At 35.7% G+C, this 21,959-nt stretch overlaps 1 protein-coding gene across 2 annotated transcripts in view; it reads right to left on the minus strand.

The window, feature by feature from the left end:
* Window positions 1-21,959, minus strand: part of MROH9 (maestro heat like repeat family member 9) — a 117,508-nt gene that overhangs the window by 2,335 nt on the left and 93,214 nt on the right. For both annotated transcript variants that reach the window (XM_024232369.3, XM_063726495.1), the window contains 4 exons: window positions 20,177-20,329; window positions 19,959-20,075; window positions 19,303-19,405; window positions 330-392 (listed from right to left, as the gene is read on the minus strand). In XM_024232369.3, coding sequence (XP_024088137.3) covers window positions 330-392; window positions 19,303-19,405; window positions 19,959-20,075; window positions 20,177-20,329 — 436 coding nt within the window. The remainder of the gene's footprint in view (window positions 1-329; window positions 393-19,302; window positions 19,406-19,958; window positions 20,076-20,176; window positions 20,330-21,959) is intronic.

The raw sequence follows: 21,959 nt of genomic DNA on the forward strand, positions 1-21,959 counted from the left end.
TAAAAAATATTTGTTAGATGACTGAGTAAATGAGTTTTCAACTTTCTGAAGTTCCCAAGGGCTCTAGGATGATAGTTCTCAGACAATTAGTGGAATACATGGAGAGACTGAAACAGGGAAGGAGAGTAAGGGGAAATAGAATAGAAAGGGAAAAAACATACCTCTTAACCCAGTCCTTTCATTGATTCTTCCGTAATTATCCAACCACTACTACCACCCTCTTCCTATCTGGCTTGGCACCCTAACAGAACTCATATGTGACTGGAATCACAAATAGTAAATGTATTTAGATTTATGCATAAAGATTTTGTTATGACCTCAATACTCACCATCAAGCATGACTTCGATTTCATCGCTAAGCAGTAAATGACCACCTGATTTTGCCAAATATCCTATGCACATAATAAAAATTAAAGTTACTGCAACATGCATTATGAAAATACATTTTCTGATGTTATCTGGCTAACTGCTTTTTTTGAAGCAAAGCATCTCTATCCTTGAGTCATCTTTTAGTACTTTTAATTATTGTCTCATAAAATTGTTTATTGAAAGATATATGAGAGTATAAATGTGCACGAATCATATTGGACAGCTCAGTGAATGACCACAAAAGGAACACACCAGGGCTACCACTTAGGTTATTAAATAGAGTTTTAGCAGCATCCTGGAAGCCTCCTTCAAGGCTCTCCCAGTCTCCTCCTCCACCTTTCAGAATATATTCTTTTGTGTCTGCTTTCTTTTGCTTCACATTACATTTTAAGATTCAACCATGTTCTTTCATGTAGCAATAGTTTGTTCATTTCCATTGCTACATGGCAGAGGCTAGCAAATAAAGTTTTCTTGAGATACAGCCATTCACATTGGCTCATTTGTTTACATATCTATGGCTGTTTTCACCCTACCACAGCAGCGTTGCAACAGAGACTACATGGTACTCAAAGTCTAAAATATTTACTATTGGGCCTTTAACAGAAAGAGTTTGCTGAACCTGCTATATACGAGTGCATCTTATGAACGCATCATTTTTTAAAATCCATTCTGCTGTTGATGGGCATTTGTGTTGTTTCCAGTTTGGAGCCATTATGAATAATGAAGTTATGGGCATTCTTGTACATGAATTTCGACATGTATTTGTATAACTGCTGTTTGGTATATAACCAGTGGATTTACCGGGTATGCTTTATGTTCCACTTTAGCGGTTACTGCTAAACAGTTATCCAAAGTGGCTGTACCAATTTTCACTCCCACCAACAGTATGCTAACATTTTCATTGCTCTATGTCCTCTGAACAATTGATACTGTTACAATGTTTCCTTTCAGTCATCCTCATGGGTTTGGTGATAATATCACATTGTAATTTTCATTTTCATTTTTCGTTGTTAATTAATAAGATCATGTGTGTATTTACTGGCCATTTGGATGTCTTCTTTTGTGAAATGCTTATTCAGATAAGTCTCTTGTCTGCTTATATATCGAGTTATCTTTTTCTTAGTCACTTGTAGGCGTTTTAAAGTTCTGAGTACTAATCTTTTTAAAATGGTGCATATCTTACAATATCTTCTCTTATCTCACGGCTAAACTTTTCCATTTGCATTTGTTTTTTAATTAACAGAAACCCCTAATTTCAATGTAATTGAACTCATCATCTTTACATTTACAGTTAGTTAATTTTGAGGTCTTGTTTAGGTAATGTTTGCTTGTCTTAAGCCATAAAGATATTCTCTTATATTTCCTTCTGGAAGCTTTACTATTTTACCTTTTATGCTTATATGTACCATCCAGCTGGAGTTATACAGCATGAAGTTGGGGTCAAGATATTTTTATATACCTGTATAGTTGATCCTGCACCATTAAGAGAAAAATTGTTCTTACCTTACTGTTTGGCAGTGTCACCTAGATCGTAAATTGTGTGTGGCCAATGTCTTGACTCCATTCTGTCTGTCTATCATTGTGTCACTACCACATGACCTTAATGTGTAATGCATCTTGATATCCCATGGTATAAGTACTTCAACTCTAGTTCCTCTTTAAATTATCTTGGCTATTCTCGAACACTTAAGTTTTAATATAAAGTTTATAATCAGCTTGTCACATTTCACACACACACCCAAAATCCCCAGTGAGATTTTGTTTAGGAATACATTGAATCTATACAGATCAATTTGGGGAGAACTGACACCATCATAATATTTAATCTTTCAATCAATGAGCATAATATATCCCTGTATGGAACTCTTTTAAAAATTTTCTGTGTGTTTCCCAGTTTTATGTGTATTCATTTTGTGCATCATTTCTTAGTTTTATTTTAAGGTATTTGATGATTTTTGGTGCTATTGTATTGGTATTTTTTAAACTTTAATTTTTTATTTCAATAGGCTTTGGGGGAAGAGGTGGTATTTGGTCACATGGTTAAGTCTTTAGTGGTGATTTCTGAGATTTTGGTGCACCTGTCACCTGAGCAGTGTACACTGTACCCAATAGGTAGTCTTTTTTGTTTTAGTTGTAGAGAGAAATTTATTTTCTTTTTTCTTTCCATCATTTTTTAAAATATGTGAGTACATATATAACCTTTCATTTATTTTAAATAAAACTTTTGCACCTATTGACCCATCCTCTAAGTTTCTTCCCCTCACCTCCCACCCCCAAACAGGCCCTGGTGTGTGTTGTTCCCCTCCCTGTGTCCATGTATTCTCATTGTTCAACTCCCACTTATGAGTGAGAACATGTGGTGTTTGGTTTTCTGTTCCCGTGTTAGTTTGCTGAGGATGATGGCTTCCATCTTTGTCCATGTTCCTGCAAAGGGCATGATCTCATTTCTTTTTATGGCTGGATAGTATTCCATGGCATATATGTGCCACATTTTCTTTCTCCAGTCTATCATTGATGAGCATTTGTGTTGGTTCCATGACTTTGCTATTGTAAATAGTGCTGCAATAGACATAGGTGTGCATGTGTCTTTATAGGAGAATGATTTGTATTCCTCTGGGTATATACCCAGTAATGGGATTGCTGGGTCAAGTGGTATTTCTGGTTCTAGATCTTTGAGGAATCACTATACTGTTTTCCACAATGGTTGAACTAATTTACTTTCTCACCAAGAGTGTGAAAGCATTCCTCTTTCTCCACAGCCTCACCAGCATCTATTGTTTCTTGAGTTTTTAATAATCACCATTCTTTTTTTTTTTTTTTTAGGAGATACACCTAATGCTAAATGACGAGTTAATGGGTGCAGCACACCAACATGGCACATGTATACATATGTAACAAACCTGCACATTGTGCACATGTACCCTAAAACTTAAAGTATAATAATAATAAAATTAAAATAATCACCATTCTTACTGGTGTGAGATGGTATCGCATTGTGGTTTTGATTTGCATTTCTCTAATTAGTGATGTTGAGCTTTTTTTCATAAGTTTGTTGGCCATGTAAAAGTCTTCTTTTGAGAAGTGTCTGTTCATATCCTTTGCCCACTTTTGTTACTTTGCCCACTTCAGACTCTGATATTCTTTCTTCCACTTGGTTGATTCAGCTATTGATACTTGTTTTTTTCTTGTAAATTTATTTAAGTTTCTTGTAGATTCTGGATATTAGACCTTTCTCAGATGGGTGGATTGCAAAAATTTTCTCCCATTCTGTAGGTTGCCTGTTCACCCTAATGATAGTTTCTTTTGCTGTGCAGAAGCTCTTTAATTAGACCCCATTTGTCAGTTTTGGCTTTTGTTGCAATTGCTTTTGGCATTTTTGTCATGAAGTCTTTGCCCATGTATATGTCCTGAATGGTATTGCCTAGGTTTTCTTCTAGGGTTTTTGTGGTTTGGGGTTTACATTTAAGTCTTTAAGCCATGTTGAGTTAATTTTTGTATAAGGTGTAAGGAAAGGGTCCAGTTTCAGTTTTCTGCATGTGGCTAGCCAGTTTTCCCAGCACCATTTGTTAAATAAGGAATCCTTTCCCCATTGCTTGGTTTTGTCAGGTTTGTCAAAGATCAAATGGTTGTAGATATGCGGCGTAACTTGGTAAAGGTCACATGGCTAGAGGGTGTCCATTCTGAGGTTTAAATGCAAGACTATCTATTTTTTACTCGAGTAATCAGAAAATAAAATTTGTTTTTCTGTTGTGTATATTTAAGGTATGTAACATAACGTTTTGATATACATATACCTAGTAAAATGAATACAACACTCAAGCAAGTTAACATATCTATCATCTCACATAGTTACCCTTTTTGTGTGTAACACACACAAATGTGTTGTATTTTAAGTGTTCTTTTAGCTAAAAACACCTAAGATCTACTCTCTTAGCAAATGTATGGTATGTAGGTATGTAATACAATATTATTAAGTACAGTTTTCATGCTATACATTAGCTCTCTAGATTTATCTTACATAACTGCAACTTTGCACCCTTTGATCTATATACCCTTTGATTTACATCTTCCCATTTCTTGTGCCCTTGCTCCTGGTAACCACCATTATACTTTACATTTCTATATATTTGACTTTTTTAAAAAGATTTCACACATAAGTGAGATTATGCAGTATGTTTCTGTCTTTGGTTTATTTCACTTATTATAATGTCCTCTAGGTTCATCTATGTTGTCTATTGTTTTCCCCTTTTTTCAGGATGGATCATCTATGTTGTCTCAAAGGAGGATTTTCTTTGCTTATCAAACCAATATTTTATATTTTTTCTTTGCTTTAGTAAATATAGTGACCACAAAATCACATGAGCATTTTCATAATACAATCAACTGGCAGTAAAGCTCAAGATACTCTTATTGGCAGGTGGAGCATGGGCTTAGCAATTTAAGAATAATGCTTTTTTAAAAAAACTTGTTTTGTGAGATGTCCTTTATTAGTGTGCTTTTCTATCTGTTTGATTTTGTATTCCAATGTATTTCCTTTTAAGATTAGGTAGATAAATGAATGAAAATTTCTCATGCTAACAAGTATTAATTCCCCCTAATGTCAAATTTCTTTTTTTTCTTTAGTGCTTTTACTAAATTACTGAGAGTTAGCTGGCCACCCAGCTAACAACTAGATTTTTAAGACTTCTTTACAGCTAAGCGGGAGGATATGTCTATGATATGGGCTAATGATAATTTAGCAGAAGTTATATTTGCTCTTCAAAGGAGTGTGCGTGACCTCTTGATATTCTTGTTTCTTTCCAACCAACTGGAATGTAGAAGTGGTTGCAGGAGCTGGAGCAAACATTTTGGAGCTGATGTGGGAAACTACGTGATGAGAATGATAGAGCAGCAAAAGAGCTGGCCCTAGTTTACGTATGCTTGGACTATTGCATGAGAGAGAAATAAATTATTATGTTGTTTAAACCATAGTTATATTTGGATTGTTCTTATAACTGCAGATACTTATTTCATAAATACAATGTTACCACCAAATGAACAAAATAGGTGGAAAAATTATGCAAAAAGACCTACAAATTAAATAGCTCTATGGAAACTGTTTTTGAAAGTCACAAATGAACTTTCAAACAGAATTTGATGCTTTGGAAATTATGTCAAATTAACTGAAATGCCAAGGCCTAGGTAGGTAACCATGTGATCTCAACTGTGTGGAAGAATACATTTGGTGGTGGTGGGGAGTGTGGTGAACAGGAAGTACAGGCTTCATCCACAAGTGAAGCTGATGGTCAGCCACATCCGGGTTGCTACCATGCAGAAATACAGGTTCAGTATAGCTTCATTTTCCTTTTTTTTTTTTCCCTTCATGAATAACTGGAATCCTAGAAACTTATATGAGATCTCTCACTTTTTAAATATTGACAATTGTGACATACTACTAGGTGTTAATATCATGATCCCCTTCTTGACCATTTAAATAACTATATTTCCAAGCATCTCTTGAACTAATGGTGTCACTATGACAGTTCTGGTCATTGTGACTGTAAGATAAGTCACAGGTTGGGGACTTTGAAGACAGCCTTGTAAAATTGGGCTGACCCAGTTGGAAAGCACATCTTTTGTATTTTACTTTTTTGTTTGTTTCTTGCTGTAACACTTTTAAAATGCTGAAGGTAATCAGAAAACACAAGGATAAAAGCCACATGCTAAGGTGAGATGGCAGTGTACAATGATGCAATAAATATCTATGTACACACATCATTTCTCCCATGTGTGAGTGTATCTGAGGATATATTCTCTTGAGAGGAGATTACTGAGTCAAAAGAATATGCATTTCACATTTTTATAGATTTTACCAAATTGTTCTTCTTAGAGAAAGTAATGATTTATGGTCTCACCAGTAATGTAAGTGATTGCTCACTTCCTGCAACCTGGCCAAAACTGGGTAGTACAAAACTGCATCTTTGTCAGCTCAATGGATAGAAACATTGTTTGCATCACTTTTGGAAAAATTTGTGAAAATTTTAATGCTTAAGAGCCAAATGATTTTTTTTTTGGTGTGTTCTTTGTCCATTTTTCTATTGTTACTTTTTCTCATGGGTTAGTAAAGATTCTTTAGACAGTGAGAATTCATGATAAATGTAAATATTTCATCCAAATTTGGCTTTTTACTTTGTTTATAGTAGTTTTGCCTTGCAATCCTGTTTCATTTTTACATAGTTATCAATCTTTTCTTTATGGCTTATTTTGACTCTTAGCAAGATCTTCCCCAACTCAGCCAATTTTTCCAAATTATTTAATTTAATTTTATTTATTATTATAGTTTCCTTTTTAACATTTGAATTTGCGACCATCTGGAATTTATTTCGTGTACGAAATGAAATGGGAGTAAAATTATTCTAAAAATTCCAGATGGCTTAGCAGGTGTCCCAACGTCATTTAAGGAACATTCCATATTTTCATCACTGTTAGTTAAGGTCAGTGATTCACTTTCTAAAATACTGCATGTTTAGAGGGTTATTTCTGGATGGTATTATGTCCTATTTATCTGTCTATTCATTCCATGTGATTTTAATTACTAAAGCTATATTGATGTATGATAGGGCTAGTCCTCTGTCATTATTCTTTTCAGTTAGAGTTTCCATTATTCTTGCATGCTAACTTTTCTACTTTAATTTTAGAATCAGCACACCAATGTTGAAAAAAATCCTATTGATATTTTAATTGGCATTTCATTTCATGCATAGATTCATTTAGAAAAAAAATTGACACTTTTAAAATTTTTATTCTTTTTTTTCCTAAAATAGGGTTTATACCTTTCTATTTTCAGTCTTTGTGTCCTTCAGTAATGTTTGCAATTTTCTTCATAGAAATATTGCATATATTTTAAAGTTTATTTTTAGACCTCCCTTTCTTCCTTCTGTCTATCCTTCCTTCTTTTTTCTTCCTCTCCCTATCTCCCATCTCCCTTCTTACTTTCTTCCAAAAGTCTTCCTTCCTTCCTTCTTTCTTTCTTTTTCTCCCTCCCTCTCTTTTTCCTCTCTCCCTCCCTCATTCTTCCCTTCCCTTCCTCCTTTTCTTCCTCATTTTTTATTTCCTTCTTTATTTTTTACCTACTATAAATGGGATATTGTCTTTCACTGTATTTTTTAATGAGTTAGTTGCTTTGAGATTATCATAATTTAAAGCATGTATTTTTAAATTAAAAGTACATAAAAGAATATAATATCCTACCTATGGACTTAAAAAATAAAAAATACTAGTGCTCTTGAAGCCTCTTGTGTGTCCTTTCATAAACACTTTTTTTTTCCTCCCCCTCATTCTAGGTAAACTAGTATGTTGAATTTTATGTTGACCATTTCCTTGATTTTTCTTACTGTTTTCCGAGAAAATTAATGTGAATTCCCAAATAATGTTTTAGTAGTGTCTGCTTTCATCCATATATAAATAGTATGTATTCTTTGGGTTTTGTTTTTTGCTTTTATTCATTTTACTCAAGGTTGTTTGTTTTTTTTTTTTTGTATTCACCTATTCTGGTGAGTGTAAAGATAGCATTTATTTATTTATTTATTTTTATTTTTTGTAATAAACTTCCTTGCTATTTACTTTTGCATTTGTGACAATACAGAAATTATCCATTCTACTTGTGACAGACATTTGGATTATTTCTAATTTATCTGATATTACTAATAATATGGCAATAAACTTTTACATGTCTCCAGATGCACTTATGTGAGAGAATCTAAGGTGCATAGTTAAAAATGGTATTACAGACTTATAGGAACATTATGCTAAACTTTAGCTTATAAGATGATGTCGAATTATTTTCTGAGTGTTTATATCAATTTCTGTTCCCACTACAAGCAACAAAAATTCCCATTATTCCACACACTTTTCAACTCTTGGTATGTATATATATATAAAACTTTAATTTTAAAAATCTAGGTATAACGCATGTATGAAAAAGTACACATATAAATGTACAGCTCATGGAATGTTTACACAGTGACCACATCTAAGGTCAAGACACAAGACATTACCAGTAATCCAGAAACTCTCTCCGAGGCTCCCTTTTAGTTTCTCCCCAAGTGTGAACACTACCCTGAGTATAATAACTCTTTAGTTCTAGCTGTTTTTGTGTTTTATATCAATGGAATTGTACAATATGTACTTTTTCTGACTGGCTTTTATTTCAACATTGTAAGCTTCCTCTACATTGTGAATGAAGTTGATTTTTTTTTTTCATTGGTATGTATTTCATTGTGTGAATCTACATCAATATATTCATCTACCTGTTGATTTGCAGGATTGGGTTATAACTAGTAATGCTGCTTTGAATATTCTAGTACATATCTTTTGTGAACACATGTATGTATTTCTGTGAGATTTTATAGAATTCCTGAGTCATAGGATATGTATGTGTTCGGCTTTATCAGATATAGCTAAACAGCTTTCCAAAGTGGTGTAAGAATTTTCTCCGCCAACAGCATATAAGAGAGATCTGTTTGCTCCATATCCTTGACAACAGTTGAGATTGTTAGTCTTTATGCTACACTTTATGTTGGATGTACAATGGTATCTTATGGTTTCAATTTGCATTTTCCAAATGAACAATGGAGTCAAATATCTTTTTATATGTTTATTGGTCATTTGTCTATCCTTTTCTGAAAAGTGTCATTTATTACTCATTTTTTTATTAGGTGGTTTTTTCCTTATAAATTTACACGAATTCTTTATATATTCTAATGTGATTCTTTGCCAGATATATGTGTTGTAAATATCTTCTTCCATTTGGTGGTTGCCTTTTAACATAATTTGGTGAAGAGAAGCTTTCAATTTTAACATCAGTTTTTTTTTTTGTATTTTAAAAAACGTTGCTACTTTATTGGTGTGAAATGGGGTGTTATTGTTCTAATTTGCATGTTTCCAATTATTAATATTGTTGAACATCTTTTTACATGATTATCTGTATTTATGTTTTCTCTTTTTTGAACTTCCTCTTCATATTTATTATTATTTTTTGTACTTTTTATTTTTTAATCTATTGGATTTTTTTGTCTTTTTCTAAGTTATTGTAATTAATATATCAAAATTAATACATTTTAGTTACACATGTACAAATACTTCTCTCAGCTTATTGCTTGATTTTTATGTTTTTTGTCTTTAGAAATATTTTGTTTATCTTCAGTTATGAAGATATTATCTTACATTTTCTTCTAAAAGTTTTTCAATATTTGTGTTTTATGTTTACATTGTTTGATTCTTCTAGAATTAATTTTTGTGTAGGGTGTCAGGAGTCCTTTTGTTTGTGCATTTCCAATTGTCATTGCACCTTTTATTAGGCAGCCCATCATTTGCTGGTCTGATATACACTGCCAGTTCTGATATATATTAGGTATATGTGTGGATCTGTTTATAAGCTTTCTATTCTGTTCCACAGGTCTGTTTGTCTTTCCTTTAATGAGTAACAGACTATCTAAAATTCTGTAGCTTTATAATAAATCTTTGTATCTGGTGAAACTAGTAGTCCCACTTTTTTTTCCTTCATGAGTAGCTTGGCCTTTTGCTATTCCACAAACATTTAGAATCAACTTATCAAGATCTACGAAATTATCTGATAGTATATTTATGACACTTGGACTGAGCCTGTTGGTCAGTATTTTTAAACAGATGCTCAGTAAGGATTCTATATGGGACAAGCATTTGTGAATAGCACTGTCATAATTATTTCTGAATATTAAGCATACCTCTGCTCATTAAATGCATTAATGGACATTAAGTGTTGTACCCATCAGGAAGCAAGCTGGCAAGGGAGCTTGGGAGATACAGAATGCAGAGGTCAGCCTTCCAAGGCATAGAGAAAAATAAAAAGTAGTAGAGACTTGATTGGCAGATGACGGTCCCACAGCTAGATACTAGATGTCTTTTTGCAATAGTTCATCCATTCATTCTTTAGTTAGATGAATTCCATCCTTTAATAATGTCTTCAAGAAGAATTCATGATGATGATTTCATCCTGAGTTCTTGTCTTTTTGAAAATTATGTTCTGTTATCTGTATAGCTGGATAAAATTGTGCTGAATATAAAATTCTTCAGTCACAATTTTCTCTTCACTTAGGAATTTGTAGGCAATATTCTATATTTTATAGTTGAATACTATAAAAATGTATTCTTATAGTATTCAATATTCTATATTTTATAGTTGAATACTATAAAAGTATTTTTTTAGTATTCAACTATAAAATATAGAATATTGAAGTAAAGTTTAATGACAGTTTCTCTATTAAAATTTATAGGTAATTTTTTTTGTCTGAATGCATAAAGAATTATTGAAGAATTCTTATGGAACTGTGCAGTTCCATAACTTTATTACAAAATGCCTTAATGTTGCATTCTGTATAAAATATTTCTTGAAAAAATGATTTCCTATCTCAGTATATTTAATCAAGTCATCTTTATTTCTTAAATTATATATTTGAAGACTTTTGTTCTGTTGTAGTTTTTCATTTCTCTTCTTCAGGGATATCACTTGCTCATATTTGCATTTCTTTTTTCTATCATCTATATCTACTATTGTTCCCTAATTTTAAGAATTTTGTAGGGGAGCCAAATAGATGGCCGAATAGAAACAGCAGCGTTCAGAGGCTCCCATCAGGAAAAAAACAAAACAAAACAAACAAACAAAAACATAATAAGCATGTGAATCCTTCACTGGCAGCCAAGGTATTCAGGTTTTCTCATCAGAATTGACTAGGAGGCTGGCGTGACCCACAGAGAGAAGGAAGAACAGTGTGGCGTGGCGACTGGCCTGAGAGCCACACAGGGCAGGGAAGCCCCTCCCCCAAAGCCAAGGCAGGCAGTGAGTGAGCATGCTACCCAGCCAGGAAACTGCTTTTTTGATGAAACTGTGCAACCCACGGATTGGAAGATCCCATTCACGAACCCACGCCACTGGGGCCTAGTGTCCCACCTCAGAAGGTGCAGACTCCTAAGAGCCTCCCATCTGGAATCAGCTTAAGATTACTGAACTCCTGGGGTGAAGGGTGACCAGAGCCAGCTGCCGCTGCGCTGCCTGCACTGTAAGCCATTTGAGCTCCTTGGGGGAGGGGCAGCAGCCAGCACTGGGACTCACAACTGCCTAACACTCTAAGCTCACTGGGCAGGGGAAGGGTGGCACCCATTTCTAAAGCCCCAGGCTGTGCTTTTCCCCTGCTGGAGCCAGGGAGGCTGGATGGCTTGGTCCCAAGACTTGTCCCTCCGCAGCCCAATACACTGGCTGTGGCAGTCTGTGGCAGAGTGCCTCTACAGGCCTGACTCTTACCCATCCTTCCTCATTGGGTGGGGCTTCCCTGCAGGAACTCCAATAACTCCAGCCAGGGGCTCAGGGACAGAACCTGGATCCCACAGGACCTGAGCCCTTAAGGAGAGGGAGGCCACAGTCTCTGCAGACCAGCAGATTTAGCTTTTCTTCCTGGTAGTTCTGAGGAATCCAGGCAGCCCAGACAAGTGGGTTTCCCGCCTGGTGTGGCACACCCCCTCTACCAAGGGACAAAGTGCTTTGTTAAATGGGTATTGTTCTCCGTGGTACCCAACTGTGTGAGACCCTCCAACAGGTGTTGTCAGAAACCCTATACAAGAGCGATTCTACTGGCATCAGGTTGGTGCCCCTTGAGCTTAGAGATCCCAGAGGAAGGAGCAGGCACCCATCTTTGCTGTTCTCCAGCCTCCTTGAGTGACATCTCCAGGCATGGGAGTGAATCAGATGAGTACGGCCTGATGTGAACCCCCAGCAAACTGCAGCAGCCCTACAAAAGAGGGACCTTACCATTGCAAGAAAAACAAGCAGAAAGAAACAACAAAAACAACAACAAAAAAGCCCCCACAAAAACCCCATCCAAGTGTCAGAGCCTCAAAGACCGACTCTAGACAAACTCACGAAGATGAGAAAGAATCAATGAAAAAGTGCTGAAAACCCAAAAGGCCAGAGTGCCTCTTCTCCAAATAATTGCAACGTCTTTCCATCAGGGACACAGAACTGGACAGAGGATCAGATGGATGAATTGACAGTAGTAGCCTTCAGAATATGGGTAATAAAAAACTGTGCTGCACTAAAGGAGCATGTTCTAACCCAATGCAAAGAAGCTAAGAACTTTGATAAAAAGTTATAGGAGCTGCTAACTGAATAACCAGTTTAGAGAGAAACATAAATGATCTGATGGAGCTGAAAACCCCAGCACGAGAAGTTCATAAAACATATACATCTGTCAATAGCCGAATTGACCAAGTAGAAGAAAGGATATCAGAGTTTGAAGACCACCTTGCTGAAATAAGGCATGCAGACAAGACTAGAGATAAAAGAATGAAAAGGAATGAAGAAAGCCTCCAAAAAATATGGAGCTTCATAAAAAGACCAAACCTATGATTGCTTAGAGTACCAGAAGGAGACGAGGAGAATGGAAACAAGCTGGAAAACACACTTCAGGATATTATCCGGAGGACTTTCCCAACCTAGCAAGACAGGCCAACATGCAAATTCAGGAAATACAGAGAACACCACTAAGATACTCCATGAGAAGATCAACCCCAAGACACATAAGCATTCAATTATCCAAGCTTTAAATGAAGGAAAAATTGTTAAGGGAAGCCAGAGAGAAAGGCCAGGTCACCTACAAAGAGAAGCCCATAAGACTAAAAGTACGTCTCTCAACAGAAACCCTATAAGCCAGAAGAGATTGGGGGACAAATTCAACATTGTTAAAGAAAAGAATTTTCAACCCAGAATTTCATATCCAGCCAAATTAAGCTTCATAAGCAAAGGAGAAATAAAATCATTTCAAGACAAATATTGAGGGATTTCATATCACCAGGCCTGCCTTGCAAGAGCTCCTGAGAGAAGCACTAAACATGGAAAAAAAGCACCCAGTACCAGCCACTGGAAAACACACCAAAATGTAATGACCAATGACACTATGGAGAAACTGCATCAACTAGTGTGCAAAATAACCAGCTAGCATCATGATGACAGGATCAAATTCACACATAAAAATATTAACCTTAAATGTAAATGGGCTAAATGCCCCAGTTAAAAGACACAGACTGGCAAATTGGATAGAGTCAAGACCCATTGCTGTGCTGTATGCAGGAGACCCATCTAATGTGCAAAGACACACATAGGCTCAAAGTAAAGGGATGGAGGAAAATTTATCAAGCAAACAGAAAGCAAAAAAACCACAGGGGTTGCAATCCTAGTCTCTGACAAAACAGACTTTAAAACCAACAAAGATCAAAAAAGAAGAAAAAGGACATTACATTATGGAAAAGGGAACAATTCAACAAGAAGAGCTAACTATTCTAAATATACATGCACTCAATACAGGCATACCCAGATTCATAAAACAAGTTTGTAAGAAATACAAAGAGACTTAGACTTCCACACAGTAATAGTGGGATATTTTAACACCTCACTGTCAGTATTAGAACTAGACAGAAAATTAATAAAGATATTTAGGACTTGAACTCAGCTCTGGATCAAATGGGCCCAATAGACATATGCAGAACTCTCCAACTCAAATCAACGGAATATACATTCTTCTCAGTGCCACATGGCACTGATTCTAAAACAGACCCATAATTGGAAATAAAACACTCCTCAGCAAATGCAAAAGAACTGAAATCATAACAAACAGTCTTTCAGAACACAGTGCAATCAAATTAGAACTCAGGATTAAGAAACTCACTCAAAAACACACAATTGCATGGAAATTGAACAACCTGCTCCTGAATGACTCCTGGGTAAACAATGAAATTAAGGCAGAAATCAAGAAGTTCTTTGAAACTAATGAGAACATGGGACAATGTACCGGAATCTCTGGGACACAGCCAAAGCAGTGTTAAGAGGGAAATTTATAGCACTAAATGCCCACATCAGAAAGCTTGGAAGATCTCAAATTGACGCTCTAGTATCACAGTTAAAAGAGCTAGAGCATCAAGAACAAACTAATCCAAACGCTAGCATAAGACAATAAGTAACTAAGACCAGAAAAGAATGGAACTAGATAGAGACACGAAAAGCCCTCCAAAAAAACAATAAATCCAGGAGCTGGTTTTTCAAAAAAAACTAACAAAATAGACTACTAGCTAAACTAATATAGAAAAAAAGAAGAATTAAATAGATACAATAAAAACTGATAAGGAAATATCACCACTGACCCCACAGAAATACAAACTACCATCAAAGAATACTATAAACACGTCTACGCAAATAAACTAGAAAATCTAGAAGAAATGGGTAAATTCCTGGACACATACACACTCCCAAGTCTAAACAAGAAAGAAGTTGAATCCTTCAATAGACCAATAACAAGTTCTGAAACTGAGGCAGTAATTAATAGCCTACCAACCAAAAAAAGCCCAGGACCAGATGGACTCACAGTTGAATTCTACCAGAAACACAAAGAGGAATTGGTACCATTCCTTCTGAAAGTATTCCAAACAATTGAAAAGGAGGGACTCCTCCCTAACTCATTTTATGAAGCCAGCATCATTCTGATACCAAAACCAGAAAGAGACACAATAAAAAAGGAAAACTCCAGGCCAATATTTCTGATGATCATCGATGCAAAAATCCTCAACAAAATACTGACAAATCAAATCTAGCAGCAAATTAAAAAAACTCACCCACCACGATCAGCTCAGTGTCATCCCTGTGATGCAAGGCTGATTCAACATATGCAAATCAGTAAACATAATCCATCACATTACACAGAACCAAAGACAAAAACCACATGATTATCTCTATAGATGCAGAGAAGGCCTTTGATAAAATTCAACATCCCTTCATGTTAAAAACTCTTAACAATCCCAGCACGTTAGGAGGCTGAGGCAGGTGGATCATGATGTCAGGAGTTTGAGACCAGCCTGACCAACATGGTGAAACCTCGTCTCTACTAAAAATACAAAAATTAGCTGGGCATGGTGGCACATGCCTGTAACCCTAGCTACTCAGGAGGCTGAGGCAGGAGAATCGCTGGAACCTGGGAGGCGGAGGTTGCAGTGAGCTGAGATTGCGCCACTGCACTCCAGCCTGGGCAACAACAGCAAGACTCCGGAAAAAAAAAAAAAAAACCCTCTTAATAAACTAGATATTGAAGGAAGATATCTCACAATAATAAAGCTATCTAAGACAAACCCACAGCCAATATCATATCAATGTCATGTTGAATGGGCAAAAGCTGGAAACATTCCCTTTGAAAACTGGTACAAAACAAGGATGGCTTCTCACACTACTCATATTCAACATAGTATTGAAAGTTCTGGCCAGGGCAATCGGGCAAGAGAAAAAAATAAAGAGTATTCAAATAGGAAGAGAGGAAGTCAAATTGTCCCTGCAGACTGCATGATTCTATATTTAGAAAACTCCGTCACCTCAGCCCAAAAACTCCTTAAACTTCAGCAAAGTCTAAGACTTTGCACCTTCAACAAAGTCTCAGGATACACAATCAATGTGCAAAAATTACGAGCGTTCATTTACACCAATGATAGACACACAGAGAGCCAAATCAGGAGTGAACTCCCATTCATAATCGCTACAAAGAAAATAAAATCTAGGAATACAGCTAACAAGAAATGTGAAGGACCTCTTTAAGGAGAACTACAAACCACTGCTCAAAGAAATCAGAGAGGACACAAACAAATGGAAAGACATTCCATCCTCATGGATAGGAAGAATCAATATTGTGAAAATGGCCATACTGCCCAAGTTAATTTATAGATTCAGTACTATTCCCATCAAACTACCATTGATATTCTTCACAGAATTAGGAAAAACTATTTTGGATTTCACATGTAATGAAAGAAGACCCCATATAGCCAAGACAATCCTAAGCAGAAAGAACAAAGCTGGAGGCATTCTGGTACCTGGCTTCAAACTATACTACAAGGCCACAGTAACCAAAACAACATGGTACTGGTACCAAAGCAGATACACAGACAAATGGAACAGAACAGAGACCTCAGAAATAACACCACACATCTACAATCATCTGATTTTCGACAAACCTGCTAAAAACAAGCAATGGGGAAAGGATATCCTATTCAGTATATGGTGCTGCGAAAACTGGCTAGCCATATGCAGGAAACTGAAACTAGATGCTTTCCTTACATCTTATACAAAAATTAACAAGGCTTAAAGACTTAATGTAAAACCCCAAACCCTAAAAACCCTAGAAGAAAACCTAGGCAATACCATTCAGGACATAGGCATGGGCAAAGATTTCATGACAAAAACACCAAAAGCAATTGCAACAAAAGCCAAAATTGACAAATAGGATCTAATTAAATTAAACAGCTTCTGCACAGCAAAAGAAACTATGAGACTGAACAGGCAACCTACAGAATGGGAGAAAAATTTTGCAATCTACCCATCTGACAAAGGTCTAATATCCAGAATCTATAAGTAACTTAACAACAAAAAACAACCCCCTCAAAAAGTGGGCAAAGGATATGAATAGACACTTCTGAAAAGAAGACATTTACATGGCCAACAAACATATGAAAAAAAGCTCAACATCACTGATCATTAAAGAAATGCAAATCAAAACTACAATGAGATACCATCTCACACCAGTCAGAATGGCGATTATTAAAAAGTCAAGAAACAATAGATGGTGGCAAGGCTGTGGAGAAATAGAAATGCTTTTACACTGTTGGTGGGAACGTAAATTAGTTCAACCATCGTGGAATACAGTATGACAATTCCTCAAGGATCTAGGACCAGAAATACCATTTGACCCAGCAATCCCATTACTATGTATATACCCAAAGGAATACAAATCATTTTACTATAAAGACAAGTGCACATGTATGTTTATTGCAGCACTATTTAAAATGGCAAAGACATGGAACCAACCCACATGCCCATCAAAGATAGACTGGATAAAGAAAATGTGGTATATATACAACACGGAATATTATGCAGCCATAAAAAGGAATGAGATTATGTTCTTTGCAGGGACATGGATGAAGCTGGAAGCCATCATTCTCAGCAAACTAATACAGGAACAGAAAACGAAATACCACATGTTCTCACTCATAAGTGGGAGTTGAACAACGAGAACACATGGACAAAGGGAGGGGAACAACATACACCAGAGCCTGTTGGGAGGTGGGGGTTGAGGGGAGGGAACTTAGAGGGCCAGTCAATAGGGGCAGCGAACCACCATGGCACATGTATAGCTATGTAACAAACCTGCACGTTCTGCACATGTATTCCATTTTTTTTGGAAGAAAGAATAAAAAGAATTTTTCATTGATGGTTTTTGTTTGATTTTGCTAACATTTCTCAACCCTGTACTCCTTGTCCCTTACTGAGTTCTCAACAAATATTTTCTCTTTTGCTGGTTGTAATTTAATTTTCATTTTTGGTGATATATGTTTTTTCTTACTTTTTCCCCCTTGTACTTTGAAAGCTTATTTTTCATATGCTCCCATTATCCCATCCCAGATTCCCTGTATGCTTGTGTCTATACTTTAGATCTTCATTTTAAAATGTTTTGGATTCATGGAAATATTTATCATAACTTTCAACTGCTCTATAGACATATTTTCTAAGGTTTGTTTTTCTTCATTCTTTTGTCTCTTTTTTCCCTTGAAGTACCTCTGTAGAAAGATAATGCTGTTTCTTTTTTAAAATTACTTATTTACCAATCTTGCAATAGTTATATACAGAGGTTTATTTGTGGGAACTTCCAAGGTAGAATTTGGGATAGCAGGGATTATTTCTGGTTTGAAATAAAGTTACTATTGGCTGAGCATGGTGGCTCATGCCTGTAATTTTAGCACTTTGGGAGGCTGAGGCAGGCAGATCACTTTAGGTCAGGAGTTCAAGACCAGCCTGGCAAACATAGTGAAACTCCATCTCTACTAAAAATACAAAAATTAGCCAGGCGTGGTGGCTCATGCCTATAATCCCAGCTACTCTAGAGGCTGAAGCAGGAGAGTCGCTTGAACCTGGGAGGTGGAGGTTGCAGTGAGCCAAGATTGTGCCACTGCACTCTGGGGACTAGGTGACAGAGCAAGATTCTGTCAAAAAAAGAAAGTTATGATAACATAGGATTTTTCTTTGTGTGTGTGTGTGTGTGTGTGCGTGCACATGTGCCTGTGTCTGTGTGTGTTCTGCCCCTCCTCTCTGATTAACACAGATCATGGGCTTTAGTGGTGATCATAATTCATTTTGTCATCTACCCTGACCGAGAGCCTCCTCTCTATATGTATGATGTGACCATGTATTTCCTCATTCTTTGCTGCTCCTGTTACTCCATGATGCTAATTGGGGTCAAGGGAAGATCCTACTGCCAAGTTGGAGACTCACTACTAAGCTGGGAATTCCAAAATAAAGAATAATTAATTTTTATTTTCACAGTGAGAGCTAGTACAGAAAAACTGTTTGGTCAGATTTGTCTGATATAAAAAACTTGTCTAGTCTTAGAGTCTTCCTGGGTTGCCCCTGCCTGTTTCCACTTTTTTAAAACTTTAGTGGGTTTGGTAGTTCTTCCTCATCTATTGTAGTTTGTGGTTACAGATGTCCAAGTTTGGTCGAAGATGATGTTTTTATATATTTTTAAATTATTCTTATTCTTTAGGCAGTAATTTTTAAGTGGTGAAGGAGAATAATGAACAATGATATGTCACCGTCTTAAGTTTTGAAATCCATTTTGCTGAACACACTTTGCATAATAATGAACCATACAGCTATATTCTCTGTGTATTATAAAATAGAACTCTATTCTCATCACACGTATCAACCTCTATTCATCACTGTCACAGGTGCTGTCCCTCATAAACAGAGACATTAAAAAAAATGTAAGAAAGACTTTTAGCTTCTTCTCCATTCTATACCATTTAAGACAAGTTAGGGATTGAGAACTGAATTATATTTACCTATCAAAATAACCGATGCCCTCTTAAGATATGTTCTGGAGCTCCACAGGAATCCTAAGGTATCAGATGTCAAATCTGTAATGTGGTTCCTATGAGAAATAATCTGAGAATAAAAAGGGAAAAAAGCACCTCTCTCAATTGCTGAAATGGAACATTTGCTCCCTCCAGAAAGGCTTCAACATACCAAATCAGGACCAAATTAGAAGTTGGGGATGTTTTTGTGTGAACTATACTCTTGTTCCCAAACTCAATTCTCTTTTTACATTCTTTGATTAACATTCATCCATCCCCACTTGTCTATCATTGCTGTTCATGCTGGGTTTCAGAAGACTAGCTCAAGAGGCAGTGGCAAAGTAATTCTAGTTTTCTTTTTTGTGATCTGGGATGTTCTTCCTACCTTAATACCCACCCATAGCTCAAAATGGATGGGCTGGAGGAATAAGATAAGATGGATGATCAGTGTTGAGAAATAGGAAGTAGAAAATTCAAATTCCTCTCGGCTCAAGCTCCAGCTATAATCACTTATTTAAAATATTTTCTTCCATTTTTTTTCCTCCAAGATCCACTCTTATCCCCATTACAGTTTTTATCACTTTGGATATCCTGTAAGTTTTGTCTACAACTCTTATAGTAGTAAAAATGGAAGGGCCACTTACAAGATTGTTACAGATATTGAGCACCACCATCTCAAAACTGTAATTTTCATCTTTGAGAAAACGTGATGTTGACCACTTTAATTGTGAGGTACAGATTTTTAATGTATATTTACATGCCTGTGAGACAGAAAAAGGCCAGTGAAGATCTGTTCATCTGTTGTTAGATAAAACATTATAATTCTTGGTAAATTTATGAAAAAGAAGATCAAATGACTTACTTCAGCTACTCTTTTATCATCATCCTCCAAAAATAGGATTAGGGGCACCAAGCCTTCTAGAACCACATCATTCACCATCCATGTGTACTGTCCCATATCTCTAACTAATTGACCAAAGTGTTGAATTGCCATACTTCGAATGCCTCCATTAATCTGTAAAAGACAAAAGCCTTATTTGAGGATAATATTAGGGCTTTTTTCTTCAATCAGTAATCTACACACACACACACACACACACACACACACACACCGTATAAATATACTATATATGTATATGTGTATATATACATACACTATATGAAATTTTATTTATTTTTAGAAAAAATTCACCTTGGGTTAAAGTAGTTAGGGCATCTTTTAACTTTAAAATAATATTTGCTTACCTATTATTCACAATAGCCAAGATATGGAATTAACCTAAGTGTCCATCAATGGAATAATTGAAATACTTTTCAGCCTTAAAAAAGAATAAAATCCTGTCATGTATGACATGGATGAACTTGGAGGACATCATGCTATTTGAAATCAGTCAGGGACAGAAAGACAAATATTGCATGATCTCACTTATATGTGGAATATTAAAAGGTTGAACTCATAGAAGAGGAGAGTGGGCCTAGGTTGCCAGCAGCTGAAGGGTGGTGGGAGGCACTGGGGGAGATGTTGGTTAAAGGATACAAAGTTTCTTTTAGACTGGATGAATAAATTCTAGAGATCTAATGTAAGTCTAGTTACATTAGAGTATAGTTAGTAATGTATACTTAAAAATTGCAAAGAGATTAGATCTCAAATGTTCTCACCACACACAAGAAAAAGATATGTGAGGTAATGGCTATGTTAATTTTGTTTGATTTAATCATTTCACAATGTATACATATATCAAAACATATTGTATTCTGTAAATATATACCATTTTAATTTATTAATTATGCCTTAATAAAGCTGAACAAAATATATAGACTAGTAAAAAAATTTACTTACCATAATTCAGATTGCATTAAAAAAACTGTGAAAAATGAGTTTCTTAAATTTAGGAAGATGATTAGTATTTAATAACATCCTAAAAGTATAAACTGAAATAGTATGTATAACTTGAAGATAATTTTTGTAAGGATACTTATAATAATGTAACCATGCTGTGTTCAAAGGCTGGAGGACTTTGCTGACTTGCCACTAAGTAACAATGGAAGCTGTCTGCATACTGGCATACAACCAGGTTTTCAAAGGCTACTTATGCCAAACAGGAAGGTAATTGGATAAAAATGATTATATAAAGGAAAAATTGCAAGTCAGAAGAGGTCAATTTTTAAATTTTTTTATTTATTTATATTTTATTAGAGACAGGGTCTCACTCTGTTGCCCAGGCTAGAGTGCAGGGGCAGGATCATAGCTCACTGCAGCTTCTAACTCCTGGGCTCCAACAACCCTCCTGCTGGTCTGAAATTCTTGGGCTCAAGCAATCCTCCCATGTCAGTCTTGAAAAGTGTTGGGATTACAGGCGTGAGCCACTGCACTTGGCCCAAATTTTAAAAATATAATATCACCTTCTGGTTTTAAGGAAATGTTTATAATCTCATATTGATTTTTTTTTATATGAGCATTCTGACTACTTTATCACATACATGACCTTGGCCAAACATTGCCTTCTCTTTGTCTTAGTTTCTTTACATGAAAATTCGATAATAGTAATACAGTTGCTTAGAGATTTATGTAAAATAGCTCAAGTAAATCCTTTAGAAAAGCCCCTGGTATATATTAAGTGTTCAATAAATTAAGCCACTTTTTT

The sequence above is a fragment of the Pongo abelii genome, chromosome 1 (genome assembly GCF_028885655.2).
Source record: "Pongo abelii isolate AG06213 chromosome 1, NHGRI_mPonAbe1-v2.0_pri, whole genome shotgun sequence".
NCBI classification, from domain to species: domain Eukaryota; kingdom Metazoa; phylum Chordata; class Mammalia; order Primates; family Hominidae; genus Pongo; species Pongo abelii.